Source organism: Lynx rufus, unplaced genomic scaffold, assembly GCF_022079265.1.
Source record: "Lynx rufus isolate CCGP_SWC_20201006 ecotype Redwood Valley unplaced genomic scaffold, mLynRuf1.p SCAF_12, whole genome shotgun sequence".
Taxonomy (NCBI): Eukaryota; Metazoa; Chordata; class Mammalia; order Carnivora; family Felidae; genus Lynx; species Lynx rufus.
In genome coordinates, this window is record NW_025814826.1 from 43446177 (window position 1) to 43468909 (window position 22733).

Consider the following 22733-nt stretch of genomic DNA (forward strand, 5'->3'; position numbering starts at 1 on the left):
TAGGTTTTCTGAAAAGATAAACAGAATTGACAAAACTTTAGTTGGACTAAGAAAAAAAAAGCAAAAATTCAAATAAATCAGAAATGAATAAGGAAACATTATAATCAATACCACAGAAATTCTAAAGATTGTAAGAAACTATTATGAACCATTATTCCCCAAATAATTGGATAACCTAGAATAAAATTTCTGAACAAATAAAAGCCCATAACGGGATGGTTTCACTGGTGAAATCTACCAAGCATATTAAGAATTAAAGCAAAACCTTTTATACTCTTCCAAAAATTTGAAGAGGAGGGAACACTTCCAGATTTTATGAGGCCACCATTACTCTGCTATCAAAGCCAGATAAGGATACCATAAGAAAAGAAAACTACAGGCCAATAACCCTGATGAATATAGATGCAAAAATCTCAACAAAATAGCAATTTAGCAAACTAAATTCAAAGGCACATTAAAAGGATTATACACCATGATTTATCCCTGGGATGCAAAGGTATTTTCATATATAGAAATTAATCAGTGTGATACACCACATTAATATCATGAAAGATAAAAATTTATAATCATTTCAGTAGATAAAGAAAAATCCATTTGACAAAATTTAACATGTACTCCATGAAACATTATTAACAAATTAGATATAAACATAGAATAGACATAACTCAAATAATAAAGGACAACCCCACAGCTAACGTCATACTCAACGATGAAAAGTTGAAAAGTTTTCCTCTAAGTTGTGAACAAAACAAGGTTGTCCACTCTCACCACTTGTATTCAATATAATATTGGAAGTCCTAGATGGAGCAATAAGGTAAGAAACATAAATAAAAGGCATCCAAATATGGAAGGAAAATGTAAACCTGTCTTTGCATATGATAATGATCTTATAAACCGAAAATCCTATAGACCCCATCACCCTGTTAGAACTAATAAACTAATTCAGTAATGTTTCAGATAACAAAATAAAAAGTCAGTTGCTTATTTATACCCTAAAAATGAACTCTATGAAAAAGCAATAAAGGAAACAATATCTTTACCCTAGCATCAAAAACAGTAAAATACTTTGGAACCAATTTAACCAAGGAAGTGAAATACTTGTACACAAAAACTATAACTTTGATGAAAAGAAAAATTATAGAAGATACAAATAATTGGAAAGCTATCCCTTGTTCGTGGATCAGAAGAATTGGTATTATTAAAATGTCCATAATACCCAGAGTTCTTCCTTCTCAAAATTCCAATGGCATTTTTCAGAGAAATAGGAAAAAAAATCTTCAATGTGTAACCCACAAAAGACCCTGAATTGCCAAAGCAACCAGTAAGAACTATAAGAAGAATAAAGCTTAAGCTTCCAGATTTTGAACTTGCAAAGCTACAGTCACTAAAACAATACGGAACTGGCAAAAACAAAACAAACACACACACACACACACACACACACAAAAACAAAAAACAGACACATAGACCAATGGAATAGAATTAGAGAGTCAAGGAAGAAACCAACCCCCACACACAACCAAGTAATACTGGTAAGTGAGCCAAAAATAACCAATGGGGAAAAGATAGTCTCTTTAATAAACTGTTCTAGGGAAACTGGATAAACATATGCAAAAGGATGAATTAAATCCCTTTCTTATTCCCAAATAATCCGATCAAAAACGGTCAGAGGAGGGGTGCCTGGGTGGCTCAGTCTGTTGAGCCTTTGACTTCGGCTAAGGTCATGATCTCAGGGTTTGTGGGTTTGAGCCCTTCATTGGGCAGTGTGTGGACAAAAAAAAAATGGGCAGATGACTTGAATAAACAATTTGTCAAACAAGTCACACAGTGCTCTATAGATAAATGAAAAGTTACTTGATATCACTAAATCATCAGAGAAATGCAAATCAAAACTACAATGAAATATCACCTCACACCTGTTGAAATGATTATTATCAAAAAAGACAAGAGATAACAAGTGTTAGTGAGGATGCCAAAGAAAGGGAATACTTGGGCACTGTTGGTGGAAATGTCAATTTGTTCAGCCACTATGGAAAACACCATGGATGTTCTTCAAAAAATTCAAAATAGAACTACCATGTGATCTAATTTTCCACCTCTAGATACATGTCCAAAGGAAATGAAGTCACTATCTTGAAAAGATTACATTATCATATTCATTGCAGCTTTATTTACAATAGTTAAGAGGTGGAAACAACCTAAGCATCCAAGGATGGATGAGAAGTCCACCAGTAATACTATACAATATCACTTATATGTGAATTCTAAAAAAGCCAAACTCAGAGAAATAGAGTAAAATGTTTCCAGGGATGGGGGTTGGGAAAATGTGAAGATTTTGGTCAAACGTTACAAGTTAACAGTTGTAAGATGAAAAGTCCTGGGCATCTAATGTATATCATGTCGATTATAGTTAACAGTAGTGCATTTATATACTTGACATTTGCTAAGAGAACAAATCATAAATACTCTCACCACACACGGTAATTATGTGAGATGATAGAGGTGTTAACCTTATAGTGGTAATCATTTCACTATATATCTATATATCTATATCTTTATCTATACCTATATCTATATATTATATCTATATCTATATCTATATCTATATCTATACCTATATCTATATATTTATATCTATATCTATATATATCTCAAATTATCATGTTGTACACCTTAATCTTACAAGATGTTATATGTCAGTTATTTCCATTAAACTGGAAAAAATTGAAGTCAACTCTCCCAACACTACCTCTCTCCCTCAGCTGGACTTCTGTTACTGTACAGCAATTGTTTATATTTACCGCCTACCTTCCCCAGTAAGAGTTTTTATATGTTCACACTTACCTGAATTATATATACCTTTTACTTTTAACATTATTAGCATTCATGAAAATTCTTGTAATTTAAGAAGATAAAATTCATGCCGTGGGCATTTCTACACTATGACTATGAGTTTATGATAACTACCTCCTTTTTTCAATGACTTTAGAAGTTATTTATTTAGAAAATTAAGCATTTTTAAAACTTAACTTTTTAATGTTTATTTATTTTTGAAGAGAGAAAGAGAGAGGAGGAGGAGGAGGAGGGGCTGAGAGAGAGGAAGAGAAAGAATTCCAAGCAGGCTCCATGTTGTCAGTTCAGAGCCCGATGTGGGGTTGAACTCATAAACCATGAGATCACGAGCTGAGCCAAAACCAAGAGTCGGGCACTTAATCCACTGAGCCATCCAGTCATCCCAAAACTTAACTTTGTTTTTAACAGTAAAATAAAAAGTGTGAATAGGAGCATTTTGACAATGTGACCTATGTTGTCTGTTGACTGGTCCCTGCATTCTTCATGTCACTTTCTACAACTGAGGTTGGAACGAAATGCTGTTTTTCTGTAATACTTTTTACCTAGGGATGGTGATATGAGGTTGTTATCTCAGTTAAAGCTAATGCTGTTATCTGAATTACTTATGAAAGAAAAAAAAACATATCTTGTAGTAGGAGAATAATTAAATGAATTATAGTATAATTAAATATAAGCATCTGATAATTTGATGCTAACAAAAATTCTAGTCACATGTGAAGTTGTATGTATTTTAATGTAGGGAGATTGAATAAGGACATAAATAGCATAAGTAGGATGACCCTGAATATATAAATACATCTCATAGGATTAAAATGATTTTTTAAATTTTTGGCATAATTTTCTTATTTAGAAAATACGGTATTCACATAAAAAGTAAAGAAAGCTGAGAATTACTTTCATGCATCAAGTAAACCAAATTGTTTCAAATGCACCAGCCTCTTAATGGAGACCTATGAAGAAATTCTCTAATGGTGTGTTGCTTCAAGTACTACATTTAGCCTGCAATATCAATTTTTATTTAATAAATTAAAAATTCACAGGATAACAAACAGGATCATCAAAAGTTGGAGTGTTAGATAATATTTTGAATGTATGAAATTGTGTTTGTCAAATCCAATGTGTCTCTCTATTTATACAAGCAAGAATGACAAGACCTACAAACCATCTTTTCTGCGTTATTGCAAGGCAAGTATAACAAGCCATTACAAAATATCTATTGGAGCTCATGGAGAATAACAAAATATAAGTATCAATTTCCGAAAGATAGAGAACAGCAGACATACCCTAATAGCATGTATTAAGTGAGAACGGAGAGAAACAAAAAGCAAGAAAACATGAGTGAAACAGACAGACACAAAAATAAATCAAACTGCCAGCAGCAGTTTCAGCTTCTAATCAAACAGCAGACATTGTATATAAACAGTCTGGAAGATGTTGTAGGTTACACACTGGTTTTTTTTCTCCCTAGTCTTGCTATTTAAAATCAGCTGTAACATTAGGTTTAAGCATGAACACCAGTGGATGCATTATGCATCCAACTGTGAGCAAAATGGTGTAGAGTACATATTAGAGGAGAATCTATAAAACAAATACCATGAATAAGTTTGTAATTTATTTTTTGGTTTATATCTTTATATGTTATGTATGTTTAAAAATATTGGTTTTTATTATTTATCTTATTTGTTAAATTTTGTCAAAGGAAAAATAGACTTTATATCAATACATAAACCATGGAAATTATATATATTATTTGTGAATTATATATTTGAATTTTGTTTCTTTTTTTAACAAGCTTAAGCTCTGAACTGAGACAATTCTGGGTTATAGTGATGATCCTCCCTCTTGCTACTTTCAACAATTAACCTTGGGCAAGTAATGTAAGACTCATTTTCCTAATTGTAAAACATTGATGATAGGAATCTTTTCACATTGTTTGAGAAGTTAAATAATATAATGAATACAAAATACTTAGTAATGTCCGGTACGGGTACTTAATAAATACTAACGGTTAGACTTACAGAGCATTCATTACATTGTAGTACACATAGAATCTCTGCAAATTAAATGCTATTATTCCCATTTACAAATTGGGAAAAAATGAATGAGAAGAAAAAAACTGATTTTCCCCATCTGACAAGGTCTTTTAATTTCCCAGAGGCCACAATTATTTCTTTTAAAAAAAGGAGCAGAGATAAAATAAAAATGTGTTTTCTCATTTTCAAGGGGATCTGGAGAGAATAGACACTTAGGCAAACCATACTATCAGCGATTTTATAGTTAGAAACTACCAGATAGCATTGAGCGTTTCATTTCTTGTTTATATTTACACCAATTATATATTACATGCTGCTGCTGTAAAAAAATATACACAAGTCTTTGTCATTTTATTTTTATATACATCATTTTAGCAGGCTGGAAACTCTAAGAATTACCTTTGTTACTCTCTTTTAGCCTGTAATCTGATTGGATGTATATAGATGACAGCAGATACCTACCCGCCTCACCCACACACTCTCTAGTGTACATAGTGCTGTCTTTCTATTGTGACTCAATGCTGTGTCATTAACAGAAGGCATTGCGTTTTTAATGATATTGGCCATGATGATGAAATAACTCTGTGAGACATGTCAGCTTTTCTGTATATTCTTAAACAGATATTAAAAGACTTTGTGTAAAGGAGGAAGAAATTGGAAATACTCAGTAAATGGATGTATAGAAAAAAGCAAACAAACAAAACCCTCATCAGTAACCAATTTAGTGACCTTTTCTTTGCATAGTCATGCTGTTTGAAACAACTGAGGCATTTTTAACTATCATCCTGAGTGCAAACATAGCCAAGTATGTAAAGACTCTTTAATCTTAGAGTGTATTGACTTAGATTATTTTGGATTAGAAGTTCAAAAACAGTTTACTACAGTTAAACATAATTACACACATTAGTTAAAATCTAGGACTAGAAGAGATATGTAATATCTGGTAGTTTGAACTTGGTTGAATTAGAGTTGATCTATATTTAAAAGGAGTTTTTGCTAAGACAGCAAAAATTTCTCACATATTTAGATACTCTATTTTTCAAAAAGAAATTTTGAAGAATCACTTAAATGACAGGGTGCCAGCTAATGTCCACACCTGTTTTATCGAGTAGCTTATAAATAAATAATTTCCTTTGTATGGACAAATGTAAATTTCCCAGTTGGTGACATTAAAGGGTCGAATTTTCAGATATTTAGATTTTATAAACATACATATTTTATAAAATTAATGTATTTTATATGAATATTAATTTTTAAGTATTTCTGCATATTGTATATTAAAATTGGGTAGCCACATTACATGGTATACTTTCACTTTTATCAAAAGTTATGCCCATAAGTAATGACACCTGAAATAAGCACTTAACAAAAGTAAAATACCTTTAACCAATCTAAAAAGGTCACAATTCAATTTACATTCACTTTTTTGAGAGATAATATTAATATAGTATTATGAAGTCAGAGACACTGAACTAATTTGTTCATGAGACGATATATTTCCAAATTAACAATAATTAAATAGTGAATATGACTTTCATACAATTGTACCACAAATGTTAAGCACCCTGTGTGAAATAACATTTTACCCATAACATATTTTCCCTCCATTCTTCCATTCAAATCACACTAACCTTGTCCTAAAGTTTGTAGGATGAGGATGTCCATCATATAAGGATAAGTAGTCATATTCTTCTTCTAGAGCAAATGACTGAAAAACAATTTGTATTCTATTTCGTTCTTCTGCTATTATTACCCATGTACAGTTTGCACCATTTGGATATCCATATGGAAAACCAGGGCTTTCTATAGTGCCATTAAGTCCTTTTAAAGTTCCACCACATGTATAAATAAATCCTGCAACAAAAGACAAATAAACAGATATTAATATTATATAAAGCACAAACAATTGAGGAGATAGATAATTTTGAAAAAGCCTTTTGTTTTTCCAAGACCTATGTTACCATAATTTTGTAAATGGCAAGAGCTAGGTGAATTACCTAATTTTATTTTTTTAAAAGATAAGACATAACAAACAAAATATTAGAAAATTTGCCATTTATCATGCATCTTGTGGCTAGTAATTATAAACCAGTCAATGAAGTAAAATTCTCCACACATCATTATCCATTTCATGATCCAACAGACAAAGTCTTGAACATGATACCTTCCCTGAAGTAGTTTCCAGTCTAATTTTAGAAAACTATAAACAACGTTAAAAATTTAATGATTTTAGCTTGCATTTTGGGTCTTAAAAATTAACTCCACTTTGGGGTGCCTGGGTGGCTCAGTCGGTTGAGCGGCCGACTTCGGCTCAGGTCACGATCTCACAGTCCGTGAGTTCGAGCCCCGCGTCGGGCTCTGTGCTGACAGCTCGGAGCCTGGAGCCTGTTTCGGATTCTGTGTCTCCCTCTCTCTGACCCTCCCCCGTTCATGCTCTGTCTTTCTCTGTCTCAAAAACAAATAAACGTTAAAAAAAAAATTAACTTCACTTTTTCTTGGTGTAGCATGCTAAGTTTTTTTTTTAATGTTTATTTATTTTTGAGAGAGAGAGATTGGAAGAGGGGCAGAGAAGTGGGGGGCAAAGGATCTTCAGCGGGCTTTGTGCTAACAGAGAGCCTGATGTGGGGCTTGAACTCAGGAACCGCAGTATCATGATTTGAGCCAAAGTTGGACACTTGATCAACTGAGCCACCCAGGTGCCCCAGCATGCTTTTTTCTGTCCATATCTCTAGCATGTAGTCAGTGTGCCTTAGGAAAATCCTTCCCACCCTTGTACCAGGAAGATAAATGGTTCAGATCTAAAAAAAACACTCTATGTAATCATTCAATCTTTGACCAGCATAGCTGGCTCAAGTTTAAACACAATCCTTAGCTAACCGTATCTGAGTGAAACCTAATGTTGGGGAGAAAATATATTGAAAATTTGAATCCTGGGCAACAGACAGCAGCCATCTTAAAAACTTCTATAATTCTATAGGAGTTCTAATTTTATGGAAGATATAAATTTTTGACAACTTGACTCTTGGAGACACCTAGAAAACTGAATATGTTTCTCAAGAAATTATGAATATGTACTAGTCTGTAGTCATATTGGGTAATGTTTAACTCTAAAATTTATACAATGCTAGCACAAGATGGCCCCAGAATGAATCTAGACTAGTCTTCACTCGATTAAAGCTTGGATCCATGGTTGCAGAAGTTCTGATAAGAATTCTTTGCTTTGATGTCATTTCCAAATCTGTTGTACATGAAGCTTATGTGCCATGAAGCTGTAAGTCCAAGACACTGAGCTAATTTGGGGGAGAGAACACTGTAGTACCCAAAGTGTATGTATTTGGAACTGTATATAGAAATACAGGAAATTTGGGGCTCCTCTCTCTGAGAAGGAAAGAGTATATGATATACAGGTCTGGATATTTTTGAAAAATAAGAGGAAACACGCATGAAAGATAGGAAGCCAGAGTTGTAGATTGTGGCAGACAGGGACTGATTTGGGATGGTATACATTCATTCCTCACTTTTTTTTCTCTTGAGTTTTTTTTTAATGTTTACTTATTTATTTTGAGAGAGAAAGAGTCAGCAGGGGAGGGGCGGAAAAAGGGAGACAGAGAATGCCAAATAGGCTCTGCGCTGTCAGAACAGAGCAACATGGGGCTGAAAACCACAAACCATGAGATCATGAGATGATCCGAAATCAAGAGTTAAACATTCAGTCGACTGAGCCACCTAGGCACCCCGTTCCTCAGTCTTTTCACAAGTGCACCTTGCTTTTGCTAGGGGATCTACTTCTGTACCAAACAAGTATGCTTTAGAGTAGCTGATTCTACTGACTTCTAGTGGTGAGGCTCAGGGAGGGATTAATCAGTATAACTCTATCCTCCTACCCATATTTACTTCAGGAATCTACTCTGATTATCTCCATTCATGGCTAAGTCTTAAACCTGGAATATTCAGTATTGATACAAAGTACTGTTCTTGGGATTTTTTTTTTGACTTTTAAAAGAAGTTGGATAAGGTAGAGGTTTTTAAAAAATCAATATTTGTGTGTATACATATATTTTTGCTCATGCACCAAAAGTCAAATAGGGCATTTTATGATTTTCAAAAACAAAACAAAAAAAAAAAAAAAAAAAGGAGAAAGGTCCCTTCTAAATTGCTTCTTGCAGAGCAATTACTTTGAAGCCTTAGGTTAATTAGCTATCACCCATTTCTATTAGTTTTCTGCCTGAACAGCTTCCAATTTGAACTTCATAACTAAATGCAAGCATGAATCCCTTTAGCTACAATCTGATCTATGGGCTGTTTTATATATTCTCAAGCCCCATAACCCTGATGGTTTTAGAAAAAGGACATATGTCCTGAAATAACATGCTCAGCTTTGTCCACTAATTCTCCAAGTCCCTGCTGATTCATACATTTCAGTTCCTTTCCTTTCCTTTTCTTGAGGCAAATTAAGAATTACACCTATTTTTAATTTTTATCTGTGTTCTTCATTTTATTTTTATTTTTGTTTCTACGTTTGATTAAACACCACATGATTCAGAATAATGAAGTGCATTTCCCAACAATATGTTTATAATTTCCACCCTCCCCCCCCCAAATCAGCTTAGTGTGTATCTTTCTAGACCATTTCTGGGCAAATGCAGATATATGCATATTTCTATGCCATATATATATATAACAAATTGAGTCAGTCATATTCTGCATAATTTTCTGAATCTTTTTGTTTATATCTATACAGTATCACTTATAATCTTCTGGAATATAAGTATACTTGTATACGTGTATACTTCTACAATCTTTCTTAATGATGACATAGCTATATGGCATATGGTATGCCTGTACTTTAATGTATTTAATGTATCTCTTATTGGCGGCTTTAGTCTTTGTGGTTTCAAAGGCACAAAGAACAACTTTGGATGCATATCCTAGTGCACATGTGTGATATATACTTAAGATAGAATTCCAGAAATGGGAGTGCTGGATTTTAAATTTAGGTAGACGCATCCAAACTATCCTCCATGAATGTGAAAATTTCTACTGCTATCACCAGGTTATGAAGTATTTTCAACTTCTAGCTTCAATTTTGGCAACACTAGATTTTTTACAAGGCAAAAAAAAATTATCTTATTATTTTATTTGCATTTCTTCTGGTAACTATATATCAAATATCTTGTTCTTTGCTTCTCATTCATTCATAATTCTTTTATTAATTACCTTTCCATATCCTTCACTTATTTTTAATGGATACTGTACTATTTTTAGTTGTATTTTAGGATACAGTTGCTTAGCTCTCTGGTTATTCATTGGTAATCCATATTTGCCTTTCATACATACATTTCTAAATGAAATTACTTTGATTATTCATTATAGCTCGTTGCTCTCATAATTTCACAACTCCTTTTTGCTGTTTATAGTACATGTGAAGCTTTGATGATATTTCTTCAACTTCTGCTCATCTATTCATCGTGTATGTCATGCCTTAGGGATAAAATGATTAAAAGGACATTATTCTAGCCTGTCTTCAAGGAACGGACAAACTGCAACATGAGACAGCATGGAAATGCAGATCATTATTATTATAGAATATGGTAAGTGCTATGTTTGGGATAAGAACTTACTGCTGTGAGAATATATGGAAACAAAACTTAATCTAGATAATTCAGTACATGTTTATGGAAAACCCATCTCAAAAATTGACATTGCAACATTCTATAGATTCAGTCTTCAACAGATTCTGAATGCCTTATGTTGTATTTTTCACACCTTAACTTTCCACTTAAAGAGTCAGTTTATACTTGAAAAATAACTAAAATTTACATGATTTGGGTCACATAGTCAGCAAGAATTTGGTTAAGAATACAGATTTTTGAGCATCTTTTCATATATCTGGTGGCCATCTGGATGTCTTCTTTAGAAAAATGTGTATTCATGTCTTCTGCCCATTTCTTCACTGGATTATTTGTTTTTTGGCTGTTGAGTTTGGGAAATTTTTTATATTTTGGATACTAACCCTTTATCTGATATGTCATTTGTAAATATCTTTTCCCACTCAGTTGGTTGCCTTTTAGTTTTGTTGATTGTTTCCTTTGCAATGCAGAAGTTTTTATCTTGATGAGGTACCAATAGTTGATTCTTGCTTTTATTTTCCTTGCCTTTGGAGACAGGCCGAGCAAGAAATTGCTGCTGCTGAGGTCTAAGAGGTTGTTGCCTGTTTTCTCCTCTAGGGTTTTGATGGTTTCCTGTCTCACGTTTAGGTCTTTCATCCATTTTGAGTTTATTTGAGAAGGGCACTTGGGATGAGCACTGGGTGTTATATGTAAGCAATGAATCATGGGAATCTACCCCCCAAACCAAGAGCACGCTGTATACACTGTATGTTAGCCAACTTGATGATAAATTATATTTTAAAAAAAGAATACATATTTTTAAACTGTTCACCTGTTATTCTTTCATGTTCATACTTTACCTTTTTTGTACAGATAGAAACTATAATAATTCTACAGTATTTTATAATATTTTAAAATTTATTTTGTTTTCTTTTATGCTAACCAAGATCTGTGGCATTACAAGAAACACACTTGTGTTTACCTTTCATTTTTTTTCCACACTTGTGTTTATCTACTGCAATTGGGCTCTTGTGCCCAATTATATTGAATGACTTTTTTTTTATCACCTAGAGTTCACAATTTTGACACACAGCATTTGTATGATAAAGCTTGTAAAGTAAAGAACTTAATGGTAGCAATTAACCTTTTTTTATTATGATAAGTAACACATAATATGAAGTCTATCCTCTTATCAATTTTGAAGTGTACAGTATTGCTAACTGCAGCACAATGCTGTACAACAAGCAGATCTCTAGAACTTTTTCGTCTTGCATGAACGAAACACTATACCCAGTGAAAAATAAATCTTAATTTACCCATCTTTACACCATGCTACTTTCTTCTGCAGGAATTGGACTATTTAAGATACCTCACATAAGTAGATATATGCAGTATGTGCCCTTCTGTGACTAAACTATTTCACTTAAAGTGTCCTCAAGGTTCATCCATGTTGTAGTGTATGACAGGATTTCCTTATTTTTTTTAAAGCTGATTTCCATGGTAAATACGTACCTCATTTTCTGTATCCATGTACCCTTCAATGGAAATTCAGATTGTTTCCATTTCTTGGCTATCATGAATAAAGTTGCGATGAATATAGGAGTGCAAATATCTCTTTGAGATCCTGATTTTAATTATTCTGGATAAATACCAGAATTGGGATGGTTGGATTATATTGTAGTTCTATTTTGATTTTTTGAATTCTATTTTTAATTCTATTTTAAACATTAAAAATTTTAATACTGTCTTACTTAGTACCTGCCCCACTACCAGTAAATATTTCATATCAGGTAAAGTGTGTGAGTGAGTGTGTGTGTGTGTGTGTGTGTGTGTGTGTGTATGCGTTTATGCATGGCTGGGTGGGCAGCTGTGTGTGTTTAAGTAATGAGTGAATTCTAAGTTGTCAAATCCATGTATGTGGAGTTGTTCATAGTATGCCCTTATTCTCCTTTTGATGTCGGTATGGTCTGTAGTATATCCCCTCTTGTATTCCTAATATTAATAATTCGTGTTTTTTTCTCATGTTTTCTTTGTCAGTCTTGCCAGTGCTTTGCCAATTCCATTGATCTTTTCAAAGAACCAGAATTTTGTTTCATTGATTTGTTTTTTTCTCTATTACTTTCTCTACTCTGTTTTCAAATTTTCACCTTTCATTTTATTATTTACTTTCTTCCATTTGTTTTTAATTTAGCTTTTTTCTTTTTCTTTGTTGTTAACATGGGAGTATATATTATTAAGTTGAGACTTTTCTCTTTTCCAAATGCATGCCTTTGATAGTATGTTTCTCAGTACTATCTTAGCTGTATCTCACACATTTTGATATGTCTGTATTTTCATTTTTTTTCAGTTTAATGTATTTTTAAATTTCCTTTGAATTTTCCTTTTCAAGCCATGGCTATTATAGACATACATTGTTTAGTTTTCAAATGTTTGGGGATTTTCTGTAAAGTTTGATAGTGATTTCTAGTTTGACTCTATAGTGATCAGAGAACATACTCTAGATGATTTTAGTTCAAATTTGTTTAAGTTTTATTGTCCAGAATATAATCTACCTTAATATATGTTCCTTGGATATTTGAAAAAAAAAATGTGTATTCCATTGTTGTGAATAGAACCTTGTCTAAGTGTTGATTACATCTCATTAGTGTATACTTTTGAGTTCTTTCCTACCCTTGCTAACTTTCACCCACAGGCAAGGTGTCCTTTTTCTCTAGCTGCCTACAAGACCTGTCTTCAGTTTAATTATAATGTACACGGTATGAATTTCTTTGTGCCTATCCAGTTAGGAGTTTACTTAGCTTTTTAACCTGTAGGTGTATGTCTCTTTCCAAATTTGGGAAATTTTTAGTCATTATTTCCTTAAAGTATTTCCTTAGCCCTATTCTCTCTCCTTTCATGACTCCAGTGACACATGCCAGATCCTTTATTTAATTCCCACAGGTCCTTGGTACTCTGTTCATTTTTAGTTTTTTTAGTCTACTTTCCTTCTGTTGTTTAGCTTAGGTAAATTTTTTCTACTTCAGTTTCTTGTTTTGTTGTTGTTGTTTTGTTTGTTTTTTCTCTGTTCCCTCCATTCTCTGAGCCTACCCATTGATCTTTTCTTTTCGGTTACTGTACTTTTTTGTGTGTGACATTTTTTTTGACTCTTCTTTTTATGTTTTATTTCTTTGTTGAGACTTCTTTTTACTGACACTTAAATTTTTTATGTTTTAACTATTTGCATCGTTTGTTGAAATTTTTTATCGTGGCTTTATTTTTTTCAGTGTACTTATTTATTTTGAGAGAAACAGAGACAGTGTGAGTGGGGGAGGGGCAGATAGAATCTGAAGCAGCCTCTGCACTGCCAACGCGGAGCCTGAAGTGGGACTCCAACCAAGGAACCAACTGTGAGGTAATGACCTGAGCTGTAACAAAGAGTCAGATGCTTAACTCACTGAGCCACCCAGGTGCCCCTTATTGTGACTGCTTTAAAATATTTGTCAGATAATTCTAAAATCTCTGTCATGTGGTGTTGGTATTCATTGCTTTTTTTCATTCAGTATGAGATCTTGTTGGCTTTTGGAAAATAAAAGATTTTTTTTCTTGCAACCTGGATAATTTCATTTATGTTATGAGATTCTGATTCTTATTTAAATCTTCTCTTTAACGGGCTTCTTCTGAGACTGTCCCAGCTAGGAAAGTGCTTGTGGGTAGTATCTCAGTACAATCTGCTGGAAAGAGAAATCTATTTTCTGATCTGCCCATTAATAACTAAGGGAGTAGTTGTAGTAGAAATACGTGATGCTGAACTTCCTTACCTACCCTAGTCCTCCCCTTTACCTCCCCTTTACCTGCACCACCCCAGCAGGAAGCAGTGAAGAACCCTGTTCTATGAGGTGGGTGTGGAAATCCAAATCCTTTAATATCAAGGTCAAGCCATTACAGAGAGGATCCCTTTATGCAATTGTTCTCTTTTTCTAAACTCTATGATTATCATTTTATTCTTCCACATGTACTTCCTTTCACTGTTTTCTCTTGGAAGGTGTATAATATATGACACATGTTCAAATGAATTAGGAGATCTAAAGAACCAACTGTTTTTTAGATACAACAAAGGACAACAATAGATGTAACAAATATTAAAAATGTGTTCAACTGGCAAGACCACATCATTTTCATGGCTGCACAATATTCCTGTGTGAGTGTGTGTGTGTGTGTGTGTGTATCTTACTTTTCCATAGGTTGCTTCCATAACTTGGTTATTGCAGATAATGCTGCAATAAATGTAGGGGTGGATAAGAATTAGTGTTTTGGTTTTCTTTGAGTAAATTCCAGTTGTGGAATTACTGGATCATACAGTGTTTCTATTTTTAAAATTTTGAGTAATCTCCATACTGTTTTCCACAGTGGCTGTATCAATTTACATTCTCAGCAACAGTGCACAAGGGTTCCCTTTTCGCCATATCCTTACCAACACTTGTTATTTCTTGTCTCTCTCTCTCTTTCTCTCTTTGTTTTTTAAGCCATTCTGACAGGTGTAAGATGATATCTCATTGAGGTGGTTTTGATTTTCATTCCCCCGATGATGAGTGACGTTGAGCATCTTTTCATGTGTCTGTTGGCCATCTGGTTGTCTTACTTGGAAAAATGTCTATTCAGGTCCTCTGCCCATTTTTAAATCAGATTATTTTTTGGTGCTAAATTGCTTAAGTCCTTTACATTTTTTGGATATTAATCTCTTATTGGATATATCATTTGCAAATATCTTCTCCCACTCAGTACATGGCCTTTTTGTTTTGTTGATGTTTTCCTCTACTGTGCAGAAGATTTTTATATTCATGTAGTCCCAATAGTTTATTTTCGCTTTTGTTTCCCTTGCCTTAGGAAATGTGTAGAAAAATGTTGCTGCAGCTAATGTCAGAGAAATTACTGCCTGTGTTTCCTTGTAAGATTTTTATACTTTCAAGTCTTACATTTAGGTGTTTAATCCATTTTGAGTTTATTTTTGTGAATGTGGTTAGAAAGTGGTCCAGATTCTTTTTTTTTTTTTTTGCATGTAGCTGTCCAGTTTTCCTAGAGTTTCCCAGTTTATTGAAGAGACTGTCTTTTCTCCACTGTATATTCTTGCCTCCTTTGTCATAAATTAGTTGACAGTATAAGTGTGGGTTTGTTGTTTGACACTCTATTCTGTTCCATTGATCTATGTGTTTATTTTTGTGCCTAATCTATTTTGTGTCTAATCTATTTTGATTAGAGCTTTGTAATGTATCTTTAAATCTCGAATTGTGATACCTCCAGCTTTGTTTTTCTTTCTCAAGGTTTCTTTGGCTATTTGGGATCTTTTGTGGTTCCATACAAATTTTAGTATTATTTGTTCTAGTTCTATGAAAAAATGCTATTGGCATTTTGATATGGAATTCTTTGAATCTGTAGATTGCTTTTGTTAGTATAGACATTTTAAAATATCCATTCTTTCAATCTGTGAGCATGGAATATCTTTCCCGTCATTTGTGTCATCTTCAATTTCTTTCATTAATATTTTATGGCTTTCATAGTACAGGTCTTTCATTTCCCTGGATAAGTTTATTCCTAGGTATTGTATTCTTTTTGATGCAATTGTAAATAAAATTGTTTTCTTAATTTCTCTTTGTGCTACTTTATTATTAGTTTATAGAAACACTACTGATTTCTGGGTATGAATTTTGTGTCCTGCAATTTCACTGAATTCATTTATTACTTCAATAGTTTTTTGGTGGAGTCTTTAGGGTTTTCCATGTACACCATGTCATCTACAAATAGTGACACCTAGAGGGTATTATGCTAAGTGAAATAAATCAGACTGAGAAAGACAAACACCATAGTATTTCACTCATGTGAGGAATCTAAAAACCACAATAAATGAATAAACAAACAAAAAAGTAGAATCAGGCCTGTAAATACAGAGAACAAATTGATGGTTCCCAGAAGGGAGGGGGTTGAGGGATGGGCAAAATGGGTGGAGTGGGAGATAGAGTCTTCCAGTTATAGACTAAATAAATAATAACTAAACAGCTTAATAATAAAAGGTACTACATAGGGAATATAGTCAATGTTATTGTAATAGCAACATATGGTGACAAATGGTAGCTGCACTTGTGGTAAGCGTTAGCATAACATATAGAGAAGTTGAATTATGTTGTACACATGAAACTAATATAACACTATGTGCCAGCTATATTCAAAAAATTAAAAATAAATAAAATTCATATTATTGAAAAGTATATTATAGTAAAAATAATTTTATTTTAAGTTATATGATTATTTGGGCACCTGGGTGGCTCAGTCAGTTGTGTCTGCCTTTGGCTTAGGTTATGATTTCACAGTTCATGGGTTCGAGCCCTGCATTGGGCTCTGTGCTGACAGCTCAGAGCCTTGGAGCCTGCTTGGGATTCTGTGTCTCCCTCTCTCTCTGCCCTTCCCCCACTTGTGCTCACTCTCTCTCTCTCTCTCTCTGTCTCTCTCAAAAATAAACAAAATTTTAGGTTATATGATTATCAACCATTGATACAGCTTTTTGGTTTGGGTAGTGTCTATGCAATATTATTACAGTAGAGATACGAAAGTTTGAAAGATTTATTAAAAAATTAAAAGTTTGCAACCTGTTTTATTTCTCTACAGTATCACTGTATTTTTATTATACATTCTCTAAAATATGAATTTATTGAGATTTTCTTGTCTGTATCTGTCTCTTCAATTAAACTTTAAAATGTAATTTATACTTTCATTGAAAATTCCAGTTTTTCAGGGAGTCTTAGATTCTGAAGCTAGACATCCTGATTTCACAGTTTAGCATCCCTTTTGTGCAAATTACTTAATCTTATTGTGTGTCAGTTTCTTTTAATCATAAAGTGGGATAATGAGGAATTGTTTTAGAGATTAAGCATGTTAACAACTGCAAATCTCTTTAAAACATATTTTAAGCATAGTGAATATTATGTGTTAGTACTTCTTTTCTTCTTTTCCTCTTCCTCTTATTTATTACTACAATTATCATCTTTAGTCATGATGCTCCATTACATAATTTAACTATTAAAACACATGAAAAAAATTTATTATTTTCAGAGTAGGAGGACAGCTTTTATCTCAGAACATCAAATGTTAATGCTGAAATGTCTGGCTCTCTTAAAGGAAGAAAATATAACCTGTTATTGGTAAATTTCTTTGTAGACTTGTAATGGATGAGTATTCTTCATTTATTGGGTGAATGTATGCCAATTGTGTCAAATTTTTAATTGTTACTGAAATCTCTATTACTCTCATGAATTTACTTTCTGTTTTTAGCCTCTTTTGCTTTTTTCCCATGTATTTGGGCAGCAAATTATTAGATAAATAAATATAGTTAAAATGATAATGTGATCCCAGTGCATTTATCTGTCTACCATTATGAAATGATTTTCTCTAGACCCACCAATGGTCGTGTCACAAAGTCTACTTCATCTAACATTAGTATGGATGCATTCAGTTATTTATACATTAGTGTCTACACTTACAATTATTACAGTATTACAGTCTAGGTGGATTTCTTATAAATAGCATTTAGGGTTTGAGTTTTTTAAACGTATGTGATTGTCTTTACTTCTAAATGGGAGTCATTATTTTTTTAATTCACTATAATTATTTATGTGTTTGTTTTCTGTTTGTTCCATCTTTTATTATTTGTCCCTTTTATTCTCCTTTTGCCTTCTTTTATATTAATGAAGTATTTCTATTATTTTTTCTCTGTATTAGCTCAATTTTATATTGTTAGCAGTAACCCTAGAGAACATAATATGTATCCTTAATTATTAGAGTACATTATAAATTAGTACCCTTATCACTTTCTTATCACAATGCAAGGACAATAGAACATTATAACTCCCCCCATCCCTTGATATTTTCACTATTATTTTTGTAGACTTTAATTATACATATATTATAAACACCCAAAAGACAATTTTAGGGTCTTAATCAGTCAACATTCATTTACATTTACTTACATATTTACTTTTTTTTCATCATTTCAGTCTTTTCTTCTAGGTTTATTTTTCTTTTACATGAATAATTTTCTGCAGTATTTATGTATGTATATATGTATTTAAAAGTTAATTTGTTTTTGAGAGAGAGAGAGAGTGAAAGGGAGAGTCAGAGAGAGAGAGAGAATGAGAGAGAGAGAGAGAGAGAGAGAGAGAGAGAGAGAGAGAGAGAGAGAGACAATCCCAAGAAGGCCCCACGCTGTCAGCATGGAACCTGAGGCAGGGCTTGAACCTATGAATCCTGAGATCATGACCGGAGCTGAAACTAAGAGCCAATTGGTTAACCTACTGAACCACCAGGCACCCCTTCAGTATTAACTTAATTCTAGAAACAAATAGTTTTTGTGTGCTTGACTTATTTTTGAGTTTTATCTATTTTTTTTAAATTGTTTTTGATGAGACGTTTGGTGTAATACAAGCTATTCCACCAGAGTTAGGAGTAGAAGTTGTTTTGTGATGCTTTACCATTAATTATAACTTATTCGTCTTTATTCTCTGTCACACAACTACTGTGTCAACATCCTTTCAACCAACATGATTTTTCATTCTAAATCCCAATGTCAAAACTATATTACAATAATCAACTATTTTGTTTGGGCAAAAACAAATTACAGTGTTGTTCAGGCAACAAATCACAGTTTTGTTTGGACAAAAACAATTTTGTTTGGACAGAAACAACAGAGAAATCAATAGTTTAAGGTACTATTCATGGAACATGGACTAGGTGCCAAACACTATAGTGGCATTAGATTTTCACAAAAACTTTATAACAGTGTTTCACATCTTAAGCTTTAGAAGCTAATGGTAAAAATAGACATAAATAAATAATTTACAAACATATATGATAAGTACTATAAAAGGAGTCCTTGGAAAGCTATCTAAAATTTAGGGAACAGGGAAAATAAAGAAATATTCAAATCTAAGTCAGTTTTTTAATGAATCAAACTTGTTATTTGACATTTCATTTTATTTTAGATTTTTGCTAATACCAGATAAATATATACTTTAAGTTTAAGGTAAAGTATGAGATTCTCCAAGGCATAGTTTCTAAAGTGTATCAATCACCAGTATGTTGTAGATGGCGGTTACATTCCATATTTTGCTGTTCAAAATATCCAATTATGTACATATCCAAAATATCCATTCGATTCTTGACGGTAAGAAAGAAATATGTAATTTTGCTTTCCTGTGTCCTTTGGACTTTTATATTGTAACATCCATGTGTTCGTTTGTCCAGTTAGTATGGGATTATCTAGAGTATCACCATTTTCCATAATAATGGAACTATCAGACTTGTGAAGTAGCCAAAATATTTCCAGTAGTATTTGAAAGATTCTAAAGGAAAAACATCAAGAAGAAAAATGGGATAAATGAATCAGTGATAAAAGAACATTTAGAGACAGAATATGCCTCTTGAAGTTAGATGTAAGCAATGAAGGAAACTGTATTAATCAGGCAAATGAAATTGTCTTAGACAAATATTATCAGGTTTCATGTAAACATTAGCCTGTAATGTCAAAGTGTGGAAATCGATGGTCTCCTGTTGCTTCCTAGCTTCAGTACATGACTGATGCATTTTCAAAAGCAAAGAGTTACTACTGTAAGTGAATATTCCCACTGAAAATCATGAAAACTGAATTATTTCTAAATCATCATGTGGACTTCTAAAGAGTTCATCAGGACATTATTTTAAAGTTAAGGTCAGGAAAAAATTCCAATGAAATTATAATATAAATGACTTTTAAATTGATCCGATTAGCACAAAAATATTGAAGAGCAAGGATAACTTTAGTTACCAAGCATTATAGTCAGATAAGATATCATGTTAAGATTATTAGTATTGTCAGTTTAAGCTTTCAGAAACTGGGCTTTATTAGACATTGGCCACAGATGTCACATTCTACCTCTAATGGTATATGCATTATACCTTTTTTCCTTTGGACTGAAGGAAAGTTTAAAAAAATAGTCCATTAATATGATGCTTTTCATCATATTTTCCTGTTACTAATACCTTAATTGTCTTATGAACTTTAGCCACTAAAATGGATATTAATTATAAGTAATAATATCCTATGAATCATATGTTCTCTCAACTTAATGCATTTTGGAACAATTCCAATGCGTTGAATAATCCAAAAACTTCATAAAGACCCGTTCTCTCCACATTGTTCTATAAATCTTCTGATTACATTTTAATATTGACTTTTAGTTTATATGATTCCTTTCCTCCTTAAGTGAAATGTCTCTCACATCATTCATCTTGCTATCTTTATTGCCTTTCACACTCAGTACTGTTAAGAAAGTAAACTTTGGATTTACAGATAATTGGCCTTTATCACTTAACAGCCATGTGATCTTGTGGAATTTAGTCTTTCTGAGACTCAATGTCCTGTCCTATAAATTAAGAATGATAGTAATACCCAGCTTAGAGAATTCCTGTGAGGATTAGCAGTAGTACATATGTAACCACCAGAAAATTAGAAAAGATGACTATTGTTTCACCTTCTAAAAACTATACCAGCTATGCCTACCTAACTTTAAATCTACCTTCTTCAAAATCCTCAAACTTATTCCAGCTCTAGAATATTTGTAAAATCTACATAAATATCAGTTTATATTCCTTTCAATAACATTGAGCCATATATTTATACATATACATATATATGCACACAGTGCTATTGTTCAAGGTAATAAGATTTTCTTATATAATTTTCGCAGTGATAACACACACAATGATTACATAACTATGTGAATAATTATATTTCCATTATAAATTTGAAATGATTTATTACCCTGAATTCAGAAATGTCTGTATGCTAATTGTTCTTTTATTCTACTCAAATCTCTTTACCACTTCCCCTACCACTTTTTGTCTTAAGAGCCTGGTCATAGATTACATCTCCAGCTCTTGCCCTCCAGCCCTCCTGCTTCCATTTGATTTTGACAATGTGCCAGCAGGAGATGACAGTTCAGAAGAAGAGATAGGTCATTGTAGTCATTACCCTTACATACTTGATACTGAGTACTGGTAGTGGTGCTTTTTATAGTTATATCTCCTTGGAAGAAGCTCTCTTTTTACATTAGTAAATTCCCTATATTCCAAGAACAATGTGGGGTGTTGTTGTTGTTGTGTGTGTGTGTTTTCCTTTGGTATCTTCAGGACTAGAGCCCTACCAACTCACTGCTGGGAACAATTTTCCAATACGGTAGAGAGAATTGGAGTTTTTACAAAGTACTCCAAAAAATTGGAGTTTTACAAAAAAATTGGAGTTTTTTACAAAGTACTAGAATTTGTGTGATGAGGCATGGGAAAGACAGAATTGGACAGAGGGGGTGCAAACTCTCTGGACAGTCTGTTTGCAAATTCACTATAAATTTATGGTTGAGGGCAGTTATATAGAGTGCATACAGACTAAGACCACCCAAAGATTGTTAGATGACCTCTCTGTGCTTTATTGCTGGACCAGAGAAAGTAGTGGCTGAGCAGTATCAGGGAAGAGCAGTATAGCAGATTATTAGAGTGCTTGCCTTTCTGTCCTAGCAAGACCTGATCAACCTGTTGTTAACATCTCTAACATCCAACTGGGACACCGGGAGTACTGGCAGTGTGAACCCATGCTATGGACATTAGATACAGACATCTACCCTAGCCTTACCTCTATAAAGCCTAAAGGCAAACTCTGACAAGATTCGCTGGGAAATAAAGTTTGGAAGCTGTGTCCTGCCGAACTGCAGGGCTAGCCAAACACTTTGAGCTTTCCGTAGATCTCCATTCACAAGGTATTAAATCAAAACTACCCACGTTCAGGGTGATAAGAAAATAATTCAAATCCTTTCCAAATCAAGAATCCACTGTCTCCAAGGCATAATCTCCCTAATGTCCAAAATTAATCAAAAATTTGGGGGATCGAAATAAGCAGGAAATGCAGTCCACAGCTAAAGAAGAAGAAACAGAGGAGGAAAATGGAGATGGAAGAGGAGGAGGAGGAAATAGAGGAAAGAAAAAAATTAATTCATGATAATCTAATATTTGATTTAGCAATAATGATTCTAAAGCAGCTATTTCTTAAAGCTGTTTAAAAGCAAGTAAAGCTGTTACTTAAAACTTTATTTTATTTAAAAGCTAATAAATCTATTCTGATATATTAAAAGAAAATAGCAACATATTAATAAGTGAACATAATATTGGTACAGAAATGGAAACTGAA

The 22733-nt window shown here is 33.0% G+C and overlaps 1 protein-coding gene across 2 annotated transcripts in view; it reads right to left on the minus strand.

The window, feature by feature from the left end:
• Positions 1-22733, minus strand: part of CSMD3 (CUB and Sushi multiple domains 3) — a 1257946-nt gene that overhangs the window by 1117378 nt on the left and 117835 nt on the right. For both annotated transcript variants that reach the window (XM_047073797.1, XM_047073796.1), the window contains exon 2: positions 6518-6740. In XM_047073797.1, coding sequence (XP_046929753.1) covers positions 6518-6740 — 223 coding nt within the window. The remainder of the gene's footprint in view (positions 1-6517; positions 6741-22733) is intronic.